The 19,912-nt window shown below is 46.9% G+C and overlaps 1 protein-coding gene and 1 long non-coding RNA gene across 3 annotated transcripts in view; one reads left to right on the top strand and one right to left on the bottom strand.

Moving 5' to 3' along the window:
- Nucleotides 1-19,912, bottom strand: part of cdk19 (cyclin dependent kinase 19) — a 105,988-nt gene that overhangs the window by 36,949 nt on the left and 49,127 nt on the right. Inside the window, exon 5 of the mRNA XM_061812543.1 lies at nt 8,395-8,452. Coding sequence (XP_061668527.1) covers nt 8,395-8,452 — 58 coding nt within the window. The remainder of the gene's footprint in view (nt 1-8,394; nt 8,453-19,912) is intronic.
- The window catches only part of LOC133496686 (uncharacterized), a 35,952-nt gene that overhangs the window by 6,058 nt on the left and 9,982 nt on the right, over nt 1-19,912 (top strand). Inside the window, exon 3 of one of the 2 annotated variants that reach the window (XR_009793837.1) lies at nt 15,560-15,743. This is a non-coding gene — a long non-coding RNA (uncharacterized LOC133496686). Of the gene's footprint in view, nt 1-15,559; nt 16,139-19,912 lie in introns of those variants that run through there. The other variant, XR_009793836.1, reaches the window with a different exon arrangement.

Here is a 19,912-nt window from a genome sequence, read left to right as displayed (position 1 = left end):
TGATAATAATAAGTTTTTACCTTGTCTAATCATGTACAGTGGGAGGAAAAAAAGTAGGTGAAACCTTTGAAGTTCCTTACATTTCTGGATAAATTGGTCATCAACTGTAATCTGATCATCTAAATCAAAGAATAAACTAATACCGCACAGACTATTACAGGTTTTCAAATTTGTATTGAAAGTAATGGAAACATTCAGAGGACAGAGAAGACTAAAAAACTGGGAATAACCTCAACCACCCATTTAGTTGATCAAACAATCAGGATCAATTTTCTACAATTCCTCCTTCCAAAGGTGTTGAAATTCAGCGAGATTCCTGGGATGTCTGGTGTGACTACATCTCAAGGTCATGGCACAGCATCTCAATGGGGTTGGTATCAGGATTTTGACTTGGCCACTCCAGAACATGCAATTTCCTCTTCTGTCCCTCATGGTTTTTGTTCTAGTTTAAGATGAGATTTAGTTTTGTTTCATGTTTTCTTGTGTCTTTGGTCACCGTGTCTACCTGTTCTCTTCAAAGCTCTACCTTGTTGACCAATCAGCTTCCTACAGGCACTCATGTGTTGTCCAGGTGATGGCAGGATTTCTTTCAGTTCTTGTCAAAGTCAGTTACCCAATTAAGTTATGGCAAAGAGTAGTGGAGGCTAGACTCAGAACAGAAGTAAGTATCTGCGAGCAACAGTATGGTTTTATGTCTAGAAAGAGTCCCACAGATGCATTATTTTCCTTGAGGATGCTCGTGGAAAAGTACAGAGAAGGTCAGAAGGAATTACATTGTGTCTTTGTGGATTTAGAGAAAGCCTATGACAGAGTACCAAGAGAGGAACTGCAGTACTGCATGCGAATGTCTGGTGTGGCAGAGAAATATGTTAGAATAGTACAGGACATGTATGATGGCAGCAGAACAATGGTGAGGTGTGCCTTAGGCGTGACAGAGGAATTTAAGATGGAGGTGGGACTGCATCAGGGATCAGCTCTGAGCCCCTTCCTGTTTGCAGTGGTAATGGATAGGCTGACAGATGAGGTTAGACTGGAATCCCCTTGGACCATGATGTTCGCAGATGATATTGTGATATGCAGTGAAAGCAGGGAGCATGCAGAGGAACAATTAGAAAGATGGAGACATGCACTGGAAAGGAGAGGAATGAAGATTAGTCGAAGTAAAACAGAATATATGTGCATGAATGATAGGGGTGGAGGGGGAGGAGTGAAGCTCCAGAGAGAAGAGATAGCAAGGGTGGACGACTTCAAATATGTAGGGTCAACAATACAGAGCAATGGTGAGTGTGGTAAGGAAGTGAAGAAACGGGTCCGAGAAGGTTGGAACAACTGATAGAAGGTGTCTGGTGTGTTATGCGACAGAAGAGTCTCTGCTAGGATGAAGGGCAAAGTTAATAAAACAGTGGTGAGGCCGGCCATGACGTACGAATTAGAGACGGTGGCAAAGAAAAAACAACAGGAAGCAGAACTGGAAGTAGGAGTTGGATGTTTTGGAGGCAAAGTTTGAGAGAGCAGACTTCGATGGTTTGAACATGTTCAGAGGCGAGCGAGTGAGTATATTGGTAGAAGAGTGCTGAGGATGGAGATGCCGGGCAAAAGTGAGAAGGAAATGAAATGAAATTAAAAAAAAATGACGCTGTGGCGATCCCTAACAGGACAAGCTGACAGGAAAAGAAGATTTCTTTGTAATTTTTTAGCTAGATGTTTTGGACTTTTGTTGCTTTTGCATAACCTCCTTGATCCTTGTTTGACCTTTTTGGGAAATGAAAACATTTTTGCTGTTGCTGCACTCCGGCCTTAGGGGATTAGGGTTAGGGTTGGTCCTCCACGTTTTGCCTTGCCTTCCTTGCCCTCTAAAAGCTCAGATCGTGACACTGTCATTGTGTTGTCCATTTCCTCATTTACTTTAAATCATTGTCCTTTTGAAACGGCACGGCCATCTCTTTTGAGCTTCCACTGTTGGACGGATGGCCTCACATTCCTCAACTATATACTGTATAATGAGAAACTTGTGAATTTATTTTTCTACTGAACATGTCTATGCCCTGAGGTATCAAAGGATGCCCATACTATGACACTCCCTTCAGCATGCTTCACAGTTTGGGAAAGGTTTTGATGTTGGTGTCCTTTGCAATTCTTCCTCCACACATGACAGTATGGATTCCTTCCAAACAATACAACTTTGGTTTCATCTGCCCTCTGATTATTTTACCAGAAGTGCTGTGGTACATCCAAGAGTGTTTCCCTCCCAAAATACCAACTTTGGTTTTATCTGTACACAGAATATTTTACCAGAACTGCAGTGGAACATCCACGTGCAAATCCTTCCTATAAATCCTATTACGTACGGTAGGTGTGCAAACAGAGATGTTGGCACGTGCCAGTGATTTCTGTAAGATGAAACTCTAGGGTTCTTTTTTCCCTTTATTTTATATTGAGCATTCTCCGGTGTGCTCTTGTAGTCATCTTTACAGGACAGCTACTCCTTGGAAGCGAAGCCAAAGTAGTGAACCTTCTCCATTTACAGACAATTTCTCTAAACATGTACTGATGAACATCAACAATTTTAGAGATAATTTGGTAACATTTTTCAGTGTAGAGATGAGGTCCTTTATGTCATAAACTAGCGGTGCGGGGGCAGACCCAAATCCAGGACTTCTAGTCAAAGGTAAAATGTTCAGTGGGTTTTATTATAAACTACAATTGTGCTCGACAACACAGTCCAAGAAGGCAGGATCCAAAAAACAAGAAACAATGTCCGATAACTATGAGACAACTAAAGATCATAACAAAAGCGTGACAGGACTATGATGGCGCAGTGGCGGAGTAACCCTGGATGCGGTAAAGCATGCTCAACGAACTGGCAAATGCCAATGACAAAACTCCAACTTAAATACATGGTCTAATCACAGTGCATGTGGAACAGCTGTGACCGGCGACAGGTGTCATAGTTTAAACCGCTCAGAGCGGTGACCAGGCCACGCCCCTCTTTCCCGTGGTCCAGCCTTGCACATGACACTTACTTCAACCTAACCTCAGGAGAAGAACTTAAACCAGAAATCCCAGGAATCTTGCTGAACCGCAACAGTTGCATAAAGAAGAATGGTCCAAAATTCATCCTGATTGTTGTGTACCTCCCATGTTATTTCTATTAAATACATAAAATTGTTATTGATTGTGTGGTATTCATTTAAAGGGGAAATCCACTGGTTTGTATTAAAAATGTATCCAATAGGTCATGTAATATGTACTCTATTTTGACAATGCGATGTTAAATCCTCTCTCATTTAATAGTGTTTTGAGAAGATTTTTATTGCCAATTACGAATTTTCAGGGACGCTCCCATTTTAGCGAGTCACATGACCTACGTGCGCGGATGTGCACCGACAATGAAAATTTCAGACCTCTCCATGATTTCTAAGCGGGAGAACTCGCAATATAACAGGGTGTTCAAATACTTATTTTCTCCACTGGATGCCCAGTACTGATTTCTCAGATTTATCCTCATCTGATGAAGAAATAGCAGTATTGGTCGATTGGGAAGATGGAGGAAAACTTCCATACACAATTGTGAGTGGCACAGCCGTGAACGGCTCGTCCGTTCGGTTGATTGGGAAGATGGAGGAATACTTCCACACACAGCCGTGAGCGGTAGAGCCATCAGCGGCTCCACAGTTCGGCCCCACCACTTGGCCCCTCAGATGATCGGAAAGACGGAGAAATACTTCCATACACACCCGTGAGCGGCACAGTGTGAGCGGCTCGGCCGCTCAGTTGATCGGGAAGACGGAAGAATACATCCATACACAGCCGTGAGCGGGTATGGAAGTATTCCTCCGTCTTCCCGATCAACCGAGTAGCCGGGGAGCGAGCTCACGGCTCCCCCGAGCCCCAGACCTCTGTCGCTCACGCCTGTGTATGGAAGTATTCCTCCGTCATCCCAATCAACTGAGTGGCCGAGCCGCTCATGGCTGTGTATCGAGGTATTCCTCCGTCTTCCCGATCAACCGATACTGCTATTTGTTCATCAGATGAGGATAAATCCGAGAAATCAGAACTGGGCATGCAGTGAAGAAAATGAGTATTTGAACACCCTGTTATATTGCGAGTTGTTCCACTTAGAAATCATGAAGAGGTCTGAAATTTTCATTGTCTGTGCATGTCCACTGTGAGAGATAATCTAAAAAGAAAAATCCAGATATAACAATGTATGATTTTTTTTAACAATTTATTTGTGTGATACAGCTACAAATAAGTATTTGAACACCTGAGAAAACCAATTGATATTTGGTATGGTAGCCTTTGTTTGCAAATACAGAGGTCAAACGTTTTGCTGTAGTTGTTCACCAGGTTTGCACACACAGCAGGAGATATTTGGGCCACTCCTCCACACAGATTTTCTCTTGCTGAGAAACACGGAGTTTCAGCTCCCTCCAAAGATTTTCTATTTGGTTTAAGTCTGGAGACTGGCTAGGCCACGCCAGAACCTTGATATGCTTCTTACAGAGACACTCCTTGGTTTTCTCGGCCGTGTGCTTCGGGTCATTGTCATGTTGAAAGACCCAGCCACGACCCATCTTCAATGCTCTGACTGAGGGAAAGATGTTGTTCCCAAAAATCTCACAGTACATGGTCGCGGTCATCCTCTCCTTAATACAGTGCAGTCGTCCTGTCCGAAGCATGATGCTGCCACCCCTATGCTTCACAGTAGGGATGCTGTTCTTGGGATGGAACTCATCATTCGTCTTGCTCCAAACACAGTTCGTGGAATTATGACCAAAAAGTTCCGTTTTGGTCTCATCTCACCACAAAACGCTCTCTCATTGCTCCTCTGTATCATCCAAATGGTCATTGGCAAACTTATGATGGGCCATGACATGTGCTGGTTTAAGCCTTCCGTGCCATGCATGATTTCAAACAATGACGTCTTAGTCTTTTACCAACAGTCCCCTTGGAAACGGTGGTCCCAGCTCTTTTCAGGTCATTGACTAAGTTCTGTCGTGTCGTCCTGGGGTGATTCCTCACCTTTCTTAGGATCATTGAGACCCCACGAGGTGATATGTTGTATGGGGCTCCACTCCGATTGCGATTGACCGTCATGTTTAGCTTCTTCCTTTTTTGTAATGATTGCTCCAACAGGGGACCTTTTTTCACCAAGCCGCTTGGCAATTTCTCCGTAGTCCTTTCCAGTCGTGTTGAGTTGTACAATTTTGTCTCTGGTGTCTTTGGGTAGCTCTTTGGTCTTGGCCATGTTACAAGTTTCACTCTTACTGATTGTATGGACAGGTGTCTTTATGCTGCTAACGACCTCACGCAGGTGCATCTGATTCAGGATAATACATGGAGTGGAGGTGGACTTTTAAAGGCGGACTAACAGGTCTTTGAGGGTCAGAATTCGAACTGATAGACAGGTGTTCAAATACTTATTTGCAGCATTATCACACAAATAAATCATTAAAAAAATCATACGTTGCGATTTCTGGATTTTTCTTTTTAGATTATCTCTCTCAGTGTTCGGAGGCGAGAGAGTGAGTATATTGGTAGAAGGGTGCTGAGGATGGACCTGCCAGGCAAAAGAACGAGAGGAAGACAAAAGAAAAGGTTGATGGATGTTGTGAGGGAGCACATGAGGACAGTGGGTGTTCGAGAGGAGGATGCACGAGATAGGCTAAGATGGAAAAAGATGACACGCTGTGGTGACCCCTCACGGGCTAAGCCGAAAGAAAAAGAAATGGACATGCACCTACGATGAAAATGTCAGACCCCTCCTTGATTTCTAAGTGCGAGAACTTGCAATATAACAGGGTATTCAAATAATTATTTTCTTCACTGTAAATGGTGTTCCATGTAATCGAGCCTTTGTTGCGGCATCCGTGCATGTAGGTCATGTGACTCGCGAAAATGGCAGCGCCCCTGAAAATTTGGAACGGTCGATAAAAATCTTCTCAAAACACGATTAAATGAGTGAGGATTTCACATCATGTGAAAATTGATTATATTACATGACTTATTAGATACATTGCTAATACAAACCAGTGGATTTCCCCTTTAAGTAGACTGTTTATTCTTCTTATTTAGATGAAGATGAGATTACATTAATGATCAATTTATGTGGACTGTGAAATTTCTTATTTCAAAGGGTTCACACTGTTTTTTCTCTCCCACCATAGCCGACATAATGATAGAGCAAAGATTTGCAAACCGTACAATTACCAAGGGTGGTACACTGGTGGCGTGTGGAAAAAAAACATTGCCCAAGTCACATTCAGTTGTATTTTAACCTTCAATATGATTGAGACAACAACTCTGCAAAGAGTGCACCATAATTACTTAACATAATACGAAAGACTCATCATCACTTAAGGCAAATGCTTGACTAGAGTCATTGCTGCCAATGGCTGGCAAACCAGTTACTGGATTAAGCTTTTGAAAGTATTTTATCCATCCATCCATTTTCTTTACGGCTTATCCTCACCAGGGTCGCAGGGAGTGCTTGAGCCTATCCCAGCTGTCAATGGCCAGGAGGTGGTGTACACCCTGAACTGGTTGCCAGCCAATCGCAGGGCACATTGAGACAAACAGCTGTACTCATAATCACACCTAGGGGCAATTTAGAGTGTCCAATTAATGTTGCATGTTTTTGGAATGTGGGAGGAAACCGGCGTGCCCGCAGAAAACCCATGCAGGCACGGAGAAAACATGCAAACTCCACACAGGCGGGACCAGGATTGAACCGGGGATCTCAGAACTGTGAGGGCAACGCTTTACCAGCTGAGCCACCGTGCCGCCCAAGAATTTTATTACATGGTAATCCACCAATCCCGTGACCCTTGTAAAGAAAAGCGGCAAAGAAAATGGATGTAGAAAATGTTGTGTCATAGAAAACAATAGAACCAACATTCATGATATGCATAATCCTGAGTTTGGGTAATTAAATCAGTGATTTAAAGGGCAATGTTAAAGGTCAAGTGTCGTCAAACGGATGATTTTTGGTATATTATTAATGAAAAACCCACAGCCAATATGGTCCCATGTGTTTTTTTACCACAAAACATGATTTTGACGTATACAGTTTTTTGTAACTCCCGCCATGAAAATCCTCTCGAGGGATTTGTTTTCGAGAAGAAGCAGGAAGTGACGTACAGGACAGAGGCGCCCCCTAGTGGACTCGTTTGTTTCCATTAGTTTTACCTCCGGGAAGGTAGCTCATTGTTCCTTCGTGTTAGCCAAAATGCCGGCTCATTGCATTGCTGGACATTGCTTGAACACCCGGGAGAATGGAATTACCCTTCATAAGTTTGAAAGAGACCCTGTTCGTTGTGAAAAATGGATTGCACGGGTGCAGAGGACGAGAGCTTTATGGGTTCCAAATAACAGGTAGGTGTGTATACAGCTCCAAAAAAAAAAAATAATAGTTTGGGGCGGACCACGTAATCGGTCTCTCTCATAACGTAGCAAAAGATCCGCATATGAAATGTGTTGATGTGCACATACAGCTACTAAAAAAATAATAGTTTGGGGTGGACCACATAATCGGTCTCTCTCATAACGTAACAAAAGATCCGCGTATGAAATGTGTCGATGTGCGCGTCGCCCGGCCAACAATGTCTCGATAGTGTTCATCGCGTACTGCAGCGACTTTGAACGTACCCCTAAAAGCAACATAGCTAGGCTCCACCTTCTCCTTATATGCCACCACGGGCGCTGAAACTCAGCCATACCGGCTGAGGCGCCGCTTTCGGCGGTCACAGCTTCTACGAAGGCTGCGCGTCGGGCTTTGGGACGGGGGCGGCTCTGAAGAACCCAGCCGAGAATGCGTTACTCAGTCGCGTGCATGCATAAAGCGCCCCAGCTCAACTGTGACTGAAGGAGCACCGCTTGGCTCTGTCATAAGCCACACCGGCCGGCTGCGATGAGCCGCGATGGCTCATCTCCATCGAGGGAGTGGATCGGACGGGATGCGGTTTGGCCGTGATCGGATATCATCTGAATATGGCTCGAAATGACACGCTCTCCGCTCACTTTTTTTTTTTCGTCTAGACATTGAAGTGAATACTGTTATATGTATTTTTCATTACAATATCTATTTTAGAATGTTTATAGGGATGTCAGTCCCACTTTAAAAGTAACAGCAGTGTGAAATCAGAGTAAATCATTTATAAATTACTTGCGTAGTCTTTGTGACACATTTAAATCGGCGTGACAATCTAACATTTAAGTGTGACACAATTCAGAAAAAAAAATGAAATTGGGAAATCGGGAAATTCTTAATTTCACAGCATTGTCGGTACTATATGGGCTATTGTTTTCGTCATCACACAAAATACACAGAACATTCAACATTTTAAGATCACAAAAATATAGAAATTAACATTTGTCTTCAATTCAACATACCAATTTTAACTCTTCCTCGTTCAGGTCCTTCTCCCATTACCAAGATGTTAGCTGGCTTCTGCAAAAAGAAGATGTTACCAATGTTTTAGAAGTGGTATTTACAGATACGGTATTGATTATTTATAAGCATTACATACATTTTTCATTTAAATAAAAACAAATTGTCATGATCCTGCCGCTTCAGCATGAGCTGTGCAGGTGCCCGCGCGGCTGCGCTGATTGGGAGGCGCACACCTGCTCCTCATGCGTGCTGATCATCCCCTGTATAGATAGGACCCGGTGACGACTGGTCCGGCGCCAGTTCGCTGAGCTTTATGTCCCGTTCCAGCACCCTCGTATTCCTGACTGAACCTGTGTGTACCGACCTTCGTCCGTTCTCCGACCAACCCTGTAAGCCTGACTCCTTGACACTCCTGCCTGCGTTGATTGTTTCCCCGTGTACCGACTCCTGCCTGTCCGCTCATCTGTTCTCTTCGCCCGACGCCCCAACAACCGCTGCTGCACTGGACTGCCTGCTCAATCCCCGACCTCGGCATACAATAAACGTGTCTCTTCTTGAACTACCTTGCGTCTTCCGAGTTCCTGCATTTGGGTCCTACCTCTCGTTCCGATGGGACGTGACAGAACGAACTGGCCAATACAGGACCCAGCAGGAAAGACCCGGCGTCGCCGGGACCGACGCAAGGTAGACCGTCTGCCGGAACACCAAGCCTGCCCAATCCGGGTAGGCTCCCTGACGTCCTCCACTTCCGTGTCTTACTCTCCGCCAGCGAGGTATGAATACGTCCCGAACACGACCCGTCCGGCTCCTCATATTCTTCTGGACTCTGACTTTTCGGAATATGAGGAGGACCGTGATTTGTATGACCGGCTGCCTGAGTACGACTCCGATGATTTTGATTTCGAATCTCTTTGCCCGGCTTTGCATCCCAGTCAGTTTGTTTCACCTCCCCGCGTTTCCAGCACCCGAACGTCTTCACCCGGTAGATCAAAGTACACCAATCGGTACGAGGGAACCCGATTGGCCATCTACCCGGGACCTCCGGGCGCTTCCTGGTGTCTCTCGCTGCGCGGCCACGAAGACACAGTCCTCCCACTCCTCGCCGGTAACGGTGAGACCGGCAGACCCGCAGCTGGTGGCGAGGCTTCCAGCCCAGAGGGAGGAGGTGCCGCCAAATCACGAGGCGTTCCGCCGCGAACTGCGGGCAGAGATTGAACGGCAGAGCGCGGAATTGGCGGCTCTCACGGCCCAGGTCCGGCAAGGATTGGCGATCCAGCCGAGCTACGCTGACGTCGCAACGGCGACGGACTCGCTGCTGACTCAGGTTCACGTTGCCGTGGAAACCGACCCGCCCCCTTGTCAAGTGCACGCCACAGTGGGAACAGACTCGCCACCTCAAGTGCACGTCGCAGTGTTGGCGGTTCCGAGCAGAGCTCACGCGGCAGTCGGAAATGACCCGCTCCCAAGACACGCCCACGTGTTAGTTTCGACTGACTCTCCGCCTACTCAGGTTCACGTTGCCCTGGAAACGGATTCGCCACCGAGCCACGCCCACGTTGCCGTTTCAACGGATGCAGTGCAAGCTCACGTGGCAGTGGGGACCGACCCGACGCCACCTCACGTTGCTGTCCAGGAGGTGGCGACATCTCCACAGCCGCTTCTCGTCCGTGCTCTGGAGTGGCAGTGGCGACTGGCCCGCGGTCGCTCCCCGTTCCTGCTCTGTCGGCGACCGGCCCGCGGTCGCTCCCCGTTCCTGCTCTGTCGGCGACGGACACGCCCTCACGTTCCTGTCCAGGAGGTGGCGACAGTTCCCCAGCCGTCTCACGCTCCCGTCCAGGAGGAGGTGGAGTTGGTGATGCTGCTGCCGCCTTTTCAAGTTGCTGTCCAGGAGGGGGCGGTACTGGCGCCGCCTTCTCACGTTGCTGTCCAGGAGGGGGCGGCGATGGCGCCGCCTTCTCACGTTGCTGTCCAGGAGGGGGCGGCGATGGCGCCGCCTTCTCAAGTTGCTGTCCAGGAGGGGGCGGCGATGGCGCCGCCTTCTCAAGTTGCTGTCCAGGAGGGGGCGGCGATGGCGCCGCCTTCTCAAGTTGCTGTCCAGGAGGGGGCGGCGATAGCGCCGCCTTCTCACGTTGCTGTCCAGGAGGGGGCGGTGATGGCGCCCCCGCCTTCTCACGTCCCTGTCCAGCAGGCGCTGGGGAGTTCTGTGGAGCCACCCAGGAGCTGGAGAGACTTCGGGGTGGCAGTCATGGCTCTGGTCCTGCTCTCCATCATCTTCTTCGCTCCTGAGTTCGCCCAGCCACTTCAGGACCTGGCTTCGTTGGCGACCAATCCCTGGTCGTCTTGCAACGACGGCGTGGGAGGTTTTCGTCCGGAGCAGTGGCCTCCCTCGTTCTGGTTCCTGCCTCGCCGTTTGGTTCCTCACAGAGGTCGTCCGCCCGAATCGCCCCGTGGAGACCCTGGTGCTTGGCGTCCGGGTCGTCCTCCTGACCTGTCCGCCCGGACGCCTCGTGTTTGGTGGCCTGGATGGCTACCAGTCTGGGGTTCAGGGGGGGGCGTGCCCTCCTCTGGACCCCCTTCCGCCCACCCCTGCCTGTGTTATTGTCTGTTTTTTCGTTTAGGCACGTCTGGGAGCCGTGCCTTTGAGGGGGGGGGGGTACTGTCATGATCCTGCCGCTTCAGCATGAGCTGTGCAGGTGCCCGCGCGGCTGCGCTGATTGGGACGCGCACACCTGCTCCTCATGCGGGCTGATCATCCCCTGTATAGATAGGACCCGGTGACGACTGGTCCTCCGCCAGTTCGTTGAGCTTTATGTCCCGTTCCAGCACTCTCGTACTCCTGACTGAACCTGTGTGTACCGACCTCCATCCGTTCTCTGACCAACCTTGTAAGCCTGACTCCTTGACACTTCTGCCTGCATTGTTTCCCCGTGCACCGGACTGCCTGCTCGATCCCCGAACTCTGCATACAATAAACGTGTCTCTTCTTGAACTACCTTGCGTCTTCCGAGTTCCTGCATTTGGGTCCTACCTCTCGTTCCGATGGGACGTGACACAAATGGGGCGGCACTGTGGAACACCAGTAAAGTGTTGGCCTCACAGTTCTGGGAACAGGGTTCAAATCCCAACCCCACCTGTGTGGAGTTTGTATATTCTCCCTGTGTCTGCGTGGGTTTTCTCTACGATTTCTTCCCACATCCCAAAAACATGCATAATTAATTGTTCTCTCTGAATTGTCCTTAGATGTGATTGTGTGACTGTTGTCTGTCTTCATGTGCCCTGAGATTGGCTGGAAACCAGTTCAGCGTGTGCCCTGCCTCCTGCCCGATGAGAGCTCGGATAGGCTGCAGCACTCCCGTGACCCTCGTGAGGTTAAGTGGCTCAGAAAATGGATGGATAGATGGAAAAATACAAATGAACAATTTATCTGTTCAGTGGCCCTTTGCGACTACAACCTCCATAAGAATGTCAGCAATTCATTGAGTCAGCATGTACTCACCTTGCATGGAATACTATGACAGCTCAAACAAGCATGCTACACACAAACACACACACACATGCCTACACACACCCACCCATGCACATTTTTGCACAATTCCATCGTAATGGGCCAAAAATAGCTAACATTTTTCAGCATGCTTTTATTTGGGTACCTCAGCTATTTTGTTAAATGCAGAGTGAGCGCCTGCCTTTTCACAGATCCTTATTACAGTTACAGTACTTGGGCAAAAAATACAGGCAGCTGGAGATGAATTGTGGAATATGGTTTTAATTGGAAAATAAATGAATTACAACAGAGGTCCTTGTTATACTTTACATCACAGTATTCAGTGAGAAGGCTTCAGTCTTAGGGTCTCACTTAGAGGCTGGCAGTCTTGCACAAACCCCAATTCCAATGAAGTTGCAATGTGTTGTTCAATAAAAACAGAAAAATGATTGACAAAACCTTTTCAACCTATGTTGAATTGCATACAATATAAAGACAACAAAGTGACAGTACACACTGCTTTTTTTTTGTTGCAAACATTCCCTCATTTTGAATTTGATGCCTATAAAAGGCTGCGACAGGAACATGTTGACCACTGTATTCCATCTCTTACTTTTCTAACACCACTTAACAAGGATTATGAAGTTTTTTAAAGCTTTACAAGTGCAATTCTTTCACATTCTTGGTTGATGTAAAACTAAAGTGGCTCAACAGTCCGGGCTATCTATTGGCGTATTTTGTGCCACACATTTTCAATGACAGGTAGGGTTGTAAATGCTGGTAGGCCAGAAAATAAATACACAGAATGAGATTTGGCATGGTCCTGGTGAAATAAGCAGGGATGTGGCTAAAGATATGGGGAGCACGCATGTATCGCCACGACACCAATGGAGAAAGCAAAAGAGAGTCCATAAATAGGAGGCCAGCTTTCTAGAACTCACGTTTATGTGCGTGTGATCAATGTATTGGCCACACCTGAATCAAGCGATGAGATGGATGATAGGCTGATGTCTTTTTTTTTTTTTTTTTTTTGAGCACGCCGTCACGGAATCAACCAAAACTGCCGAAACATTGAGCATTGACGGTAGGGGGACGGCCCTTAGTGTTATTTGTGCGTATGCACCAAACAAGAGTTCAGAGTATCTACCCTTTCAGCAGGAGTGCTCTCCAGCACTCCCTCCAGGGACTCCACGGTTCTGGCAGGGGACTTTTATGTTCACATGGGCAATGACAGTGAGACCTGGAATGAAGTGATTGGGGGGAACGGCTGTCCCGTTCAGAACCTGAGCGGTGTTTTGTTATTGGACTTCTGTGCCCATCACGCATTGTTCATTAGGAAAACCATGTTCAAGCATGAGGGTTTTCATATGTGCACTTGGCACTAGGAGCTCGAGATTGCAGTTCTATGATCTCAGTTCACGGACTTGGACACACTTGGAACTGCATATCTTGGGCATTCGGCTGAAGAGAGGGGTGGAGCTGGCATCTCATCATCACCTGGTGGTATGTTGGTCCTAATAGTGGGGAAAGATGCCGGTCTGACCTGGCTGAGCCAAACGTATTATGAGGGTCTCCTGGGAATGTCTGTCAGAATCCCTGTCAGAAGAAATTTTGACTCACACCTCTGGCAGAACTTCACCACATCTCAGGCCTTTTTGATAAAGAAAGACAGAAGACACAGCTGTAGTTTTAGTCCTGCTGTGGAACAGTGGACTGCCTCTACACCCTCAGTAAGTTCCTCGAGTCATGGGAGTCTGTCCAACCACTCTACATGTATCTTGTGGACTTAGAGAAGGTGTTCGAACATGTCTCTCAGGTAGTCCCATAGGGGGTGCTTCAGGAGTGTGGTATACCAAACCCATTGATATGGGCTGGTCGGTCCTTGGATGGTTGTTTGTTTAAACCTTAATATATACGCCTGTTGTTTAACCACTTTTAAAAAGCACAAAGAAACAAAAACTTCCAATTTTATGCTATCATGGCTTTCAACTTCCTGCTCTTTACACCAAGCAGTATTTACTGGTTCTGCATGTGATAAGAGACAAATATCACTGTGGTGGTTACCCTAGGACACAAAAAAAGAAAAACACAGTTCAAATGCACCATTTGATGTTACCAGCTGCTCACAGCTCAGGGGCAAATACAATATTTGCTGCCTAAATTCCCTCGTGGTGTTTGTGCGGATGTGAATTCTTTGGCTAAGCACACTATGATCTTTCTGGCCAACTCTCTTGTTGCTATAGAAACAGCACTCATAATAAGATCCATAGTTCATGCCCACAGTCGGACATGACTTTATTGGCAAATGATTAGCACCTGTTCAGTCCTGAGAGTTCCAGGCTCTCCCTTTACTGCCAGATGCTAAATCAGGTCAAATTGAATGAATAAACCTATTCTATTCTTTTTGTGCAAGTTGTTAGTACAACTCAACTAAAGAAATAAAAACTGCAAACTCCTTTATATTTTTATTTTCCTGCACACAAATGGATTGAGAACACTGCAAATTTTTCTTTATTTATTTACTGAAAAAAAATATATAACTGACCACTGTTTCTGAGAGTTGCTTCACATCTGTGCTGTATGACCAACTTCTGGCAACTTAGAAACAGTGGTTACACACCTAAATATTAATTCAGTGTTTCACATGAAATCCAAATCTTAGACCATTTTTATATTTGTACAGTAGCTGTCTTTGAAATAACGAAAAATGCAGATGCCGGTATTCAGATTCATATTCTTTTCACTTTTTGTAAGGGACTACATTTGACCCATTTTTTATTTATATGTTTAAAAAATGTGCCTCACTGACTATTTTTCTAAATACAACTGTATGAGTCATGATTAAATATTACACTGGTAATGTACAACCCCAATTCCAATTATGTTGGGACATGTTAAACAATAAAAACAGAATACAATAATTTGCAAATCATGTTCAACCTATGCTTGATTAATACTACTACCATCAGATACTTAATGTTTGAACTGAAACTTTATTGTTAAACTTGGAATTTTATTGCTGCAACACATTCCAAAAAAGCTGGGACAGGGTTATGTTTACCATTGTTACATCACCTTTTGTTTTAACAACATTCATTAAAAATTTGGGATCTAAGGGCAATACTTGAAGCTTTGTAAGTGGAATTCTTTCCCAATCTTGCTTGATGTACAGCTTTAATTGGTTAACAGTCCAGGTCTCCGTTGTCGTATTTTAGGCTACACCCCACACACTTTCAATGTGAGACAGGTCTGGAATAATGCCAGCCCAGTCTAGTACTCACACTTTTACTACAAAGCCACACAGTCATAAACATGCAGAATGAGGCTTAGCATGGTCCTGCTGAAATAAGCAGGGCTGTGCTTAAAACTGATGTTGCTTGGCAATATATGTTGCTCCAAAACCTTTGTGTATCTTTTAGCATGGATGGTTTCGTTTCACTTTCCATGGGCTCGCCATGCTGTTGTAACATGTGCAGAAAGTGGTTTGCCATTGTCCTGCTGAAATAAGTAGGGGCATCGACGAAAAAGATGTTGCCTGGATGGCAGCATGTTTCTCTAAAACCTGTATGTACTGTTGAAGACAAAAGTTTATATAGACTGTGCAAAGGTGATGCAAGATACTCAATAGACATGTTTTCGTATATCTTGACGACATACTGATTTTTTTTCCCCGGATGTAGATTCCCATACCAGGCACATCCGGTCCGTGCTGCAGGAGCTGTTGAGTCACGATCTGTACGTGAAGGCAGAGAAATCCGAATTCCACCGACCATCCGTCTTGTTCCTGGGTTTTATCCTGGCGGAGGGGATCCCGGCAAGGTCAAGGCCGTCCTTCAGTGGCCCACTCCCACAAATCGCAAAGAGGTACAGAGATTCATTGGGTTTGCCAACTTTTATCGCAAGTTTATTCGGAATTTTAGCACCAAAGCTGCCCCCTTCCATGCACTCACCTCTCCCCGCAGTGCCTTTGACTGGGATCTGGCCTGTGTAAGATAAGCTTACACATTTCACAGAGGCCTGTGAAATGTATCTCCTCATGTGTCATAAATCTTTTTTAATTACTCTGTTGCTGTGCAGGGATGTGTGTGTGTGCTGTTTGTCTATGGGAAGTTTAAGAGCTCAAGGTGACTGCAAATTTATGATAGTTGCATTCTTGTGGGTTTTTGTAACAGGAAGAACTGTGTCCACTCAGAGGACACCCGGCCTTGAGAAGATTAACTGTCTCTGTATAACAACTTTACTTGTCTTGTGAAACCTCTTTCCCCCTCCCTATGTTTGAAACTCAATAAAATGTGTGGTTTTGGGGGGGCTCGGAGAGAGTCTTACGTGCGGGTGTGGAGGATATGTTCTGCTCCTCCAAGCTCTGCCTAAACTGCAGTTTAGTAAAAAATAACTCTGCCTCTGTCTCAATCATTCTATCCTGGTGCTGTGAGCTCTAGGTCCACATTGAGCGAGAAGTCCGTGCTTTGGACCTAACACCTGCCAGGCGGCTTTCAGCAAGCGCAGAGCCGGCTACACGTCAGCCCCAGTCCTCATCCTGCCTGACCCTGATAGGCAGTTTATTGTCGAGCTGGATGCATCAGATTCCGGGTTAGGAGCAGTGCTCTCTCAGAAGAGTTCCAGGGATGCAATTGCATCCACACACTTTCTTCTCCAAGAGGCTGATGCCAGCGCAACGGAACTATGATATTGGAGACCGGGAGTTGCTCGCCATCAAGACGGCCATGGCAGAGTGGAGATGCTGGTTAGAGGGGACTCAGGTCCCGTTCCTAGTGCTGACGGACCATAAAAACCTTGAATATCTAAAAAAAACGACAAGAGGCTGAACGCCCGGCAAGCTAGGTGGGCCCTTTTTTTCACTAGGTTCCGCTTCACTCTGTCCTACCGGCCGGGGTCCAAAAACGGGAAACCCGATGTGCTGCCACGCATAAACAAGCGGGAGAGGCGCGAACCCGTTAACGGCCTGATTCTTCCAGACACCTGGTTTGTGTCGACCATCACTTGGGAGATAGAGGTCCAAGTAAAAGAAGCACTTAAAGACTCTCCCAGTCCGGCAGCTTGCCACACCAACAGACTGTATGTTGTGCCTCCTCTGAGGGGGAAGGTGATTGACTGGGCCTACATGAACCGCACAGTGTGTCACCCGGGCATGCCCAAGACGCGTTTGGTGGTTGAACAGCGCTTTTTGTGGACGAACATCAAAAACGACGTTCGAGAGTATGTCAATGCGTGCCTGGGTTAAACTGCCAACAAACCCTCTCGGCAACAGAGAAAGAAAGCTTCGTCCGCTGCATGTTTCTCAATGTCCATGGTCCCACATCTCCCTAGATTTCGTGACCGAACTTCCACCTTCACTAGGTCACACCACCGTGCTTTCAATAGTGGATCGGTTCTCAAAAATGGTTCATTCCATCCCTCTGCCGAAAATCCCCTCAGCCAAGCAGACTGCCGAGCTTCTGTTGGACAAAGTGTTCCGGTACGATGGCTTGCCAACCGACGTGGTGTTGGACAGGAGACCCCAATTCGTTTAATGATTTTGGAGGGAGTTTTGCTCACTGATAGGGGCCACGGTGAGTCTGTCCTCGGGTCAGCACCCAGAGTCCAATGGTCACACCGAACGGGTCAATCAGGACATGGAAACCAGTCTCCGTTGCCTGGCCTCCCGCGATCCTGCCTCATGGAGTTGACAGCTTGTCTGAGTGGAATACTCCCACAACTCCCTCCCCTCAGCTTCGACAGGTATGTTGCCCTTCCATGTGGTGCATGGCTACCCTCCCTCTCTCTTCTCGTATCTAGACATTGACTCACCGGTGCCGTCGGCATTGGTCGTGGTAAGGCGCTGTAAGTAGACCTGGGAGCGAGCCTGACGAATGCTCCTCCGTATGGGGCCCATCTACAAGGCCGCAGCGGACTGCAAGAGGTTGAGGGCACCGACCGATAAAGTTGGATAGCACATCTGGCTGTCAGCGAGAGGCCTCCCGCTACGGATGGAATCTCGCAAGCTGGCCCCTAGCTTTGTCGGTCCTTTCCCTGTCACTAAGGTGATCAACCCAGTTGCAGTATCATTGAAACTCCCGAGATGGATGCAGATCCACCCTACCTTCATATCAGTCTGCTCAAGCCAGCTCGGTCGTCTCCCCTGGTCCCGCCTGCCAAGCCCCCTCCTCCCCCCTGCATCGTTGATGGGGGCCCGGTCTACACTGTGCGCCGACTCCTGTCGTCTCGCCGTTGAGGAAGGGGTGTCCAGTACCTGGTTGACTGGGAGTGCGACGGTCCTGAAGAACGATCATGGATCGCGGCCCGGTTCATGGTTGATCCCTCCCTCATCAGAGACTTTTACGCCTCTCACCCCGAGGCGCCTGAGCCGTCCGGGGCCGGCTAGAAAGGGGTGGGCACTGTTATGTCCCTGCCGGTCCCTGTCCTCGACATACCAGTCCCCGATGCGGCACGCACCTCCCGCAATCGGCAGAGGTGCACACCTGCGCCCCGTCTCTAGTAATTACGTCCCAGTTATATCGAACCACACGTACGGTCTGGCCTTTGCCAGATCGTTGCTTCATGCCTCGTTCCCGCACTCTCGTAAGCCCGTTCCTGATCTCCCATATACCAACCCCTGCCTGCCCACTGACCTGCCTCCTACGCCTGACATTCTTGCAACTGCTGCTCCCGTTGACTGCCTGCCTGATCCAACATTGGACTGAATAAATACGTTTCCCGAACTGTCTCTACGTCTCCCAAGTCGTGCATTTGAGTCCAACCCAGTGTTCTGGTGGTGACAGAGCGTAATTTTAAAATTCCACCTTGGCACATCCTGATCCAGGATGAAAGCATAGACAATACAGTGCACAAAAAGCTAATTCTGTACTTTAAATATATAATTATATATATATAGTATATCACATAACATTAATAACATAACATTGGCAGCATCATTCCCCCTTCGTCTTCTCTACTTGGCAAAGCTCGTTTTCCTACTTTCTCAAGTGGAAGCAGGCACGTTAGCCCAAGCATCCACAATATTTTCTGAAATTGTGGCGTAACTCACACGGGGCTGCCTCTTAATAACGTTGTGTTTGCCGTTTGTCATCCGTCACTCTCACACCACTCGCAACTTCACTATGTTTTGTGTGTTCACGGCAATGTCCAGCGAATGAAGTTGCTTTGTTGTTTTTTTTTTTCACGGAAATTGTTTGTTCTTTGTTAATTAATCCATTGCTCATGTTGTTCTTTCAATTTGGGCTGCCTCGCCTTGTAGGCTACCAGTATAAGAGCAAGTTCTGAGTTCATTAGCTGTGCTTGTTTATTCACAGTGGTTGTTTGTTCTTTGTAAGCATGTCTCTTTGTTGGTGCCATTTTTGGGGGACCTCAGCCAAAGCTATGTTGTTTAGCACAAAAGACACACTGGCATTATGTACCTTCTCGGGGGCAGGCCTTTAGCGTCCTCTCACACAGGGTTAGGGTTAGGGTTAGGGTTTCCCCTGTAACTTCCACATGCTGTCCTCTCACAGGCCCGCTTTTCCTTTATATAACTAACATGTCAGCAGGAAATGCTTCCAGTTGGTTACTAATTTTGGACAACGGATCACATATAAGGCGACCTGTCCGTTTTGGAGAAAATTCAAGACATTTAAGTGCGCCTTATAACAGTGAAAATACGGTATGTTTAGTAGAACATCCCAACTTCATTAGATTTATGGTTGTAGTACTGCACAAATGGTTGGTTCGTTACCAAATTAGTTTTCAGACAATAAAAATACCCAGAAACACAATGTAATAAGTCTAACATCCTCTTGTACAAGCATGTCTGCATCTTCGCCCAAAAACTAGGTCAGTTGATGAGCCAGGAGATAGCTTATGCAACAGTAGGGTTAGTTGATAACAACAGCGCCATCAAATTTGGAGGTTGCAGTGATCACCTATAGATTAGATTAGATTAGATTAGATTAGAACGAGAGCGAGATAGATAGATAGAGAGAGAGAGAGAGAGAGAGAGAGAGAGAGAGAGAGAGAGAGAGATAGATAGAGAGAGAGAG

The sequence above is a fragment of the Syngnathoides biaculeatus genome, chromosome 23, assembly GCF_019802595.1.
Source record: "Syngnathoides biaculeatus isolate LvHL_M chromosome 23, ASM1980259v1, whole genome shotgun sequence".
Lineage (NCBI taxonomy): Eukaryota > Metazoa > Chordata > Actinopteri > Syngnathiformes > Syngnathidae > Syngnathoides > Syngnathoides biaculeatus.
The sequence above is the reverse complement of the archived record's forward strand: the minus strand, read 5'-3'. Positions and strand labels throughout refer to the sequence as shown.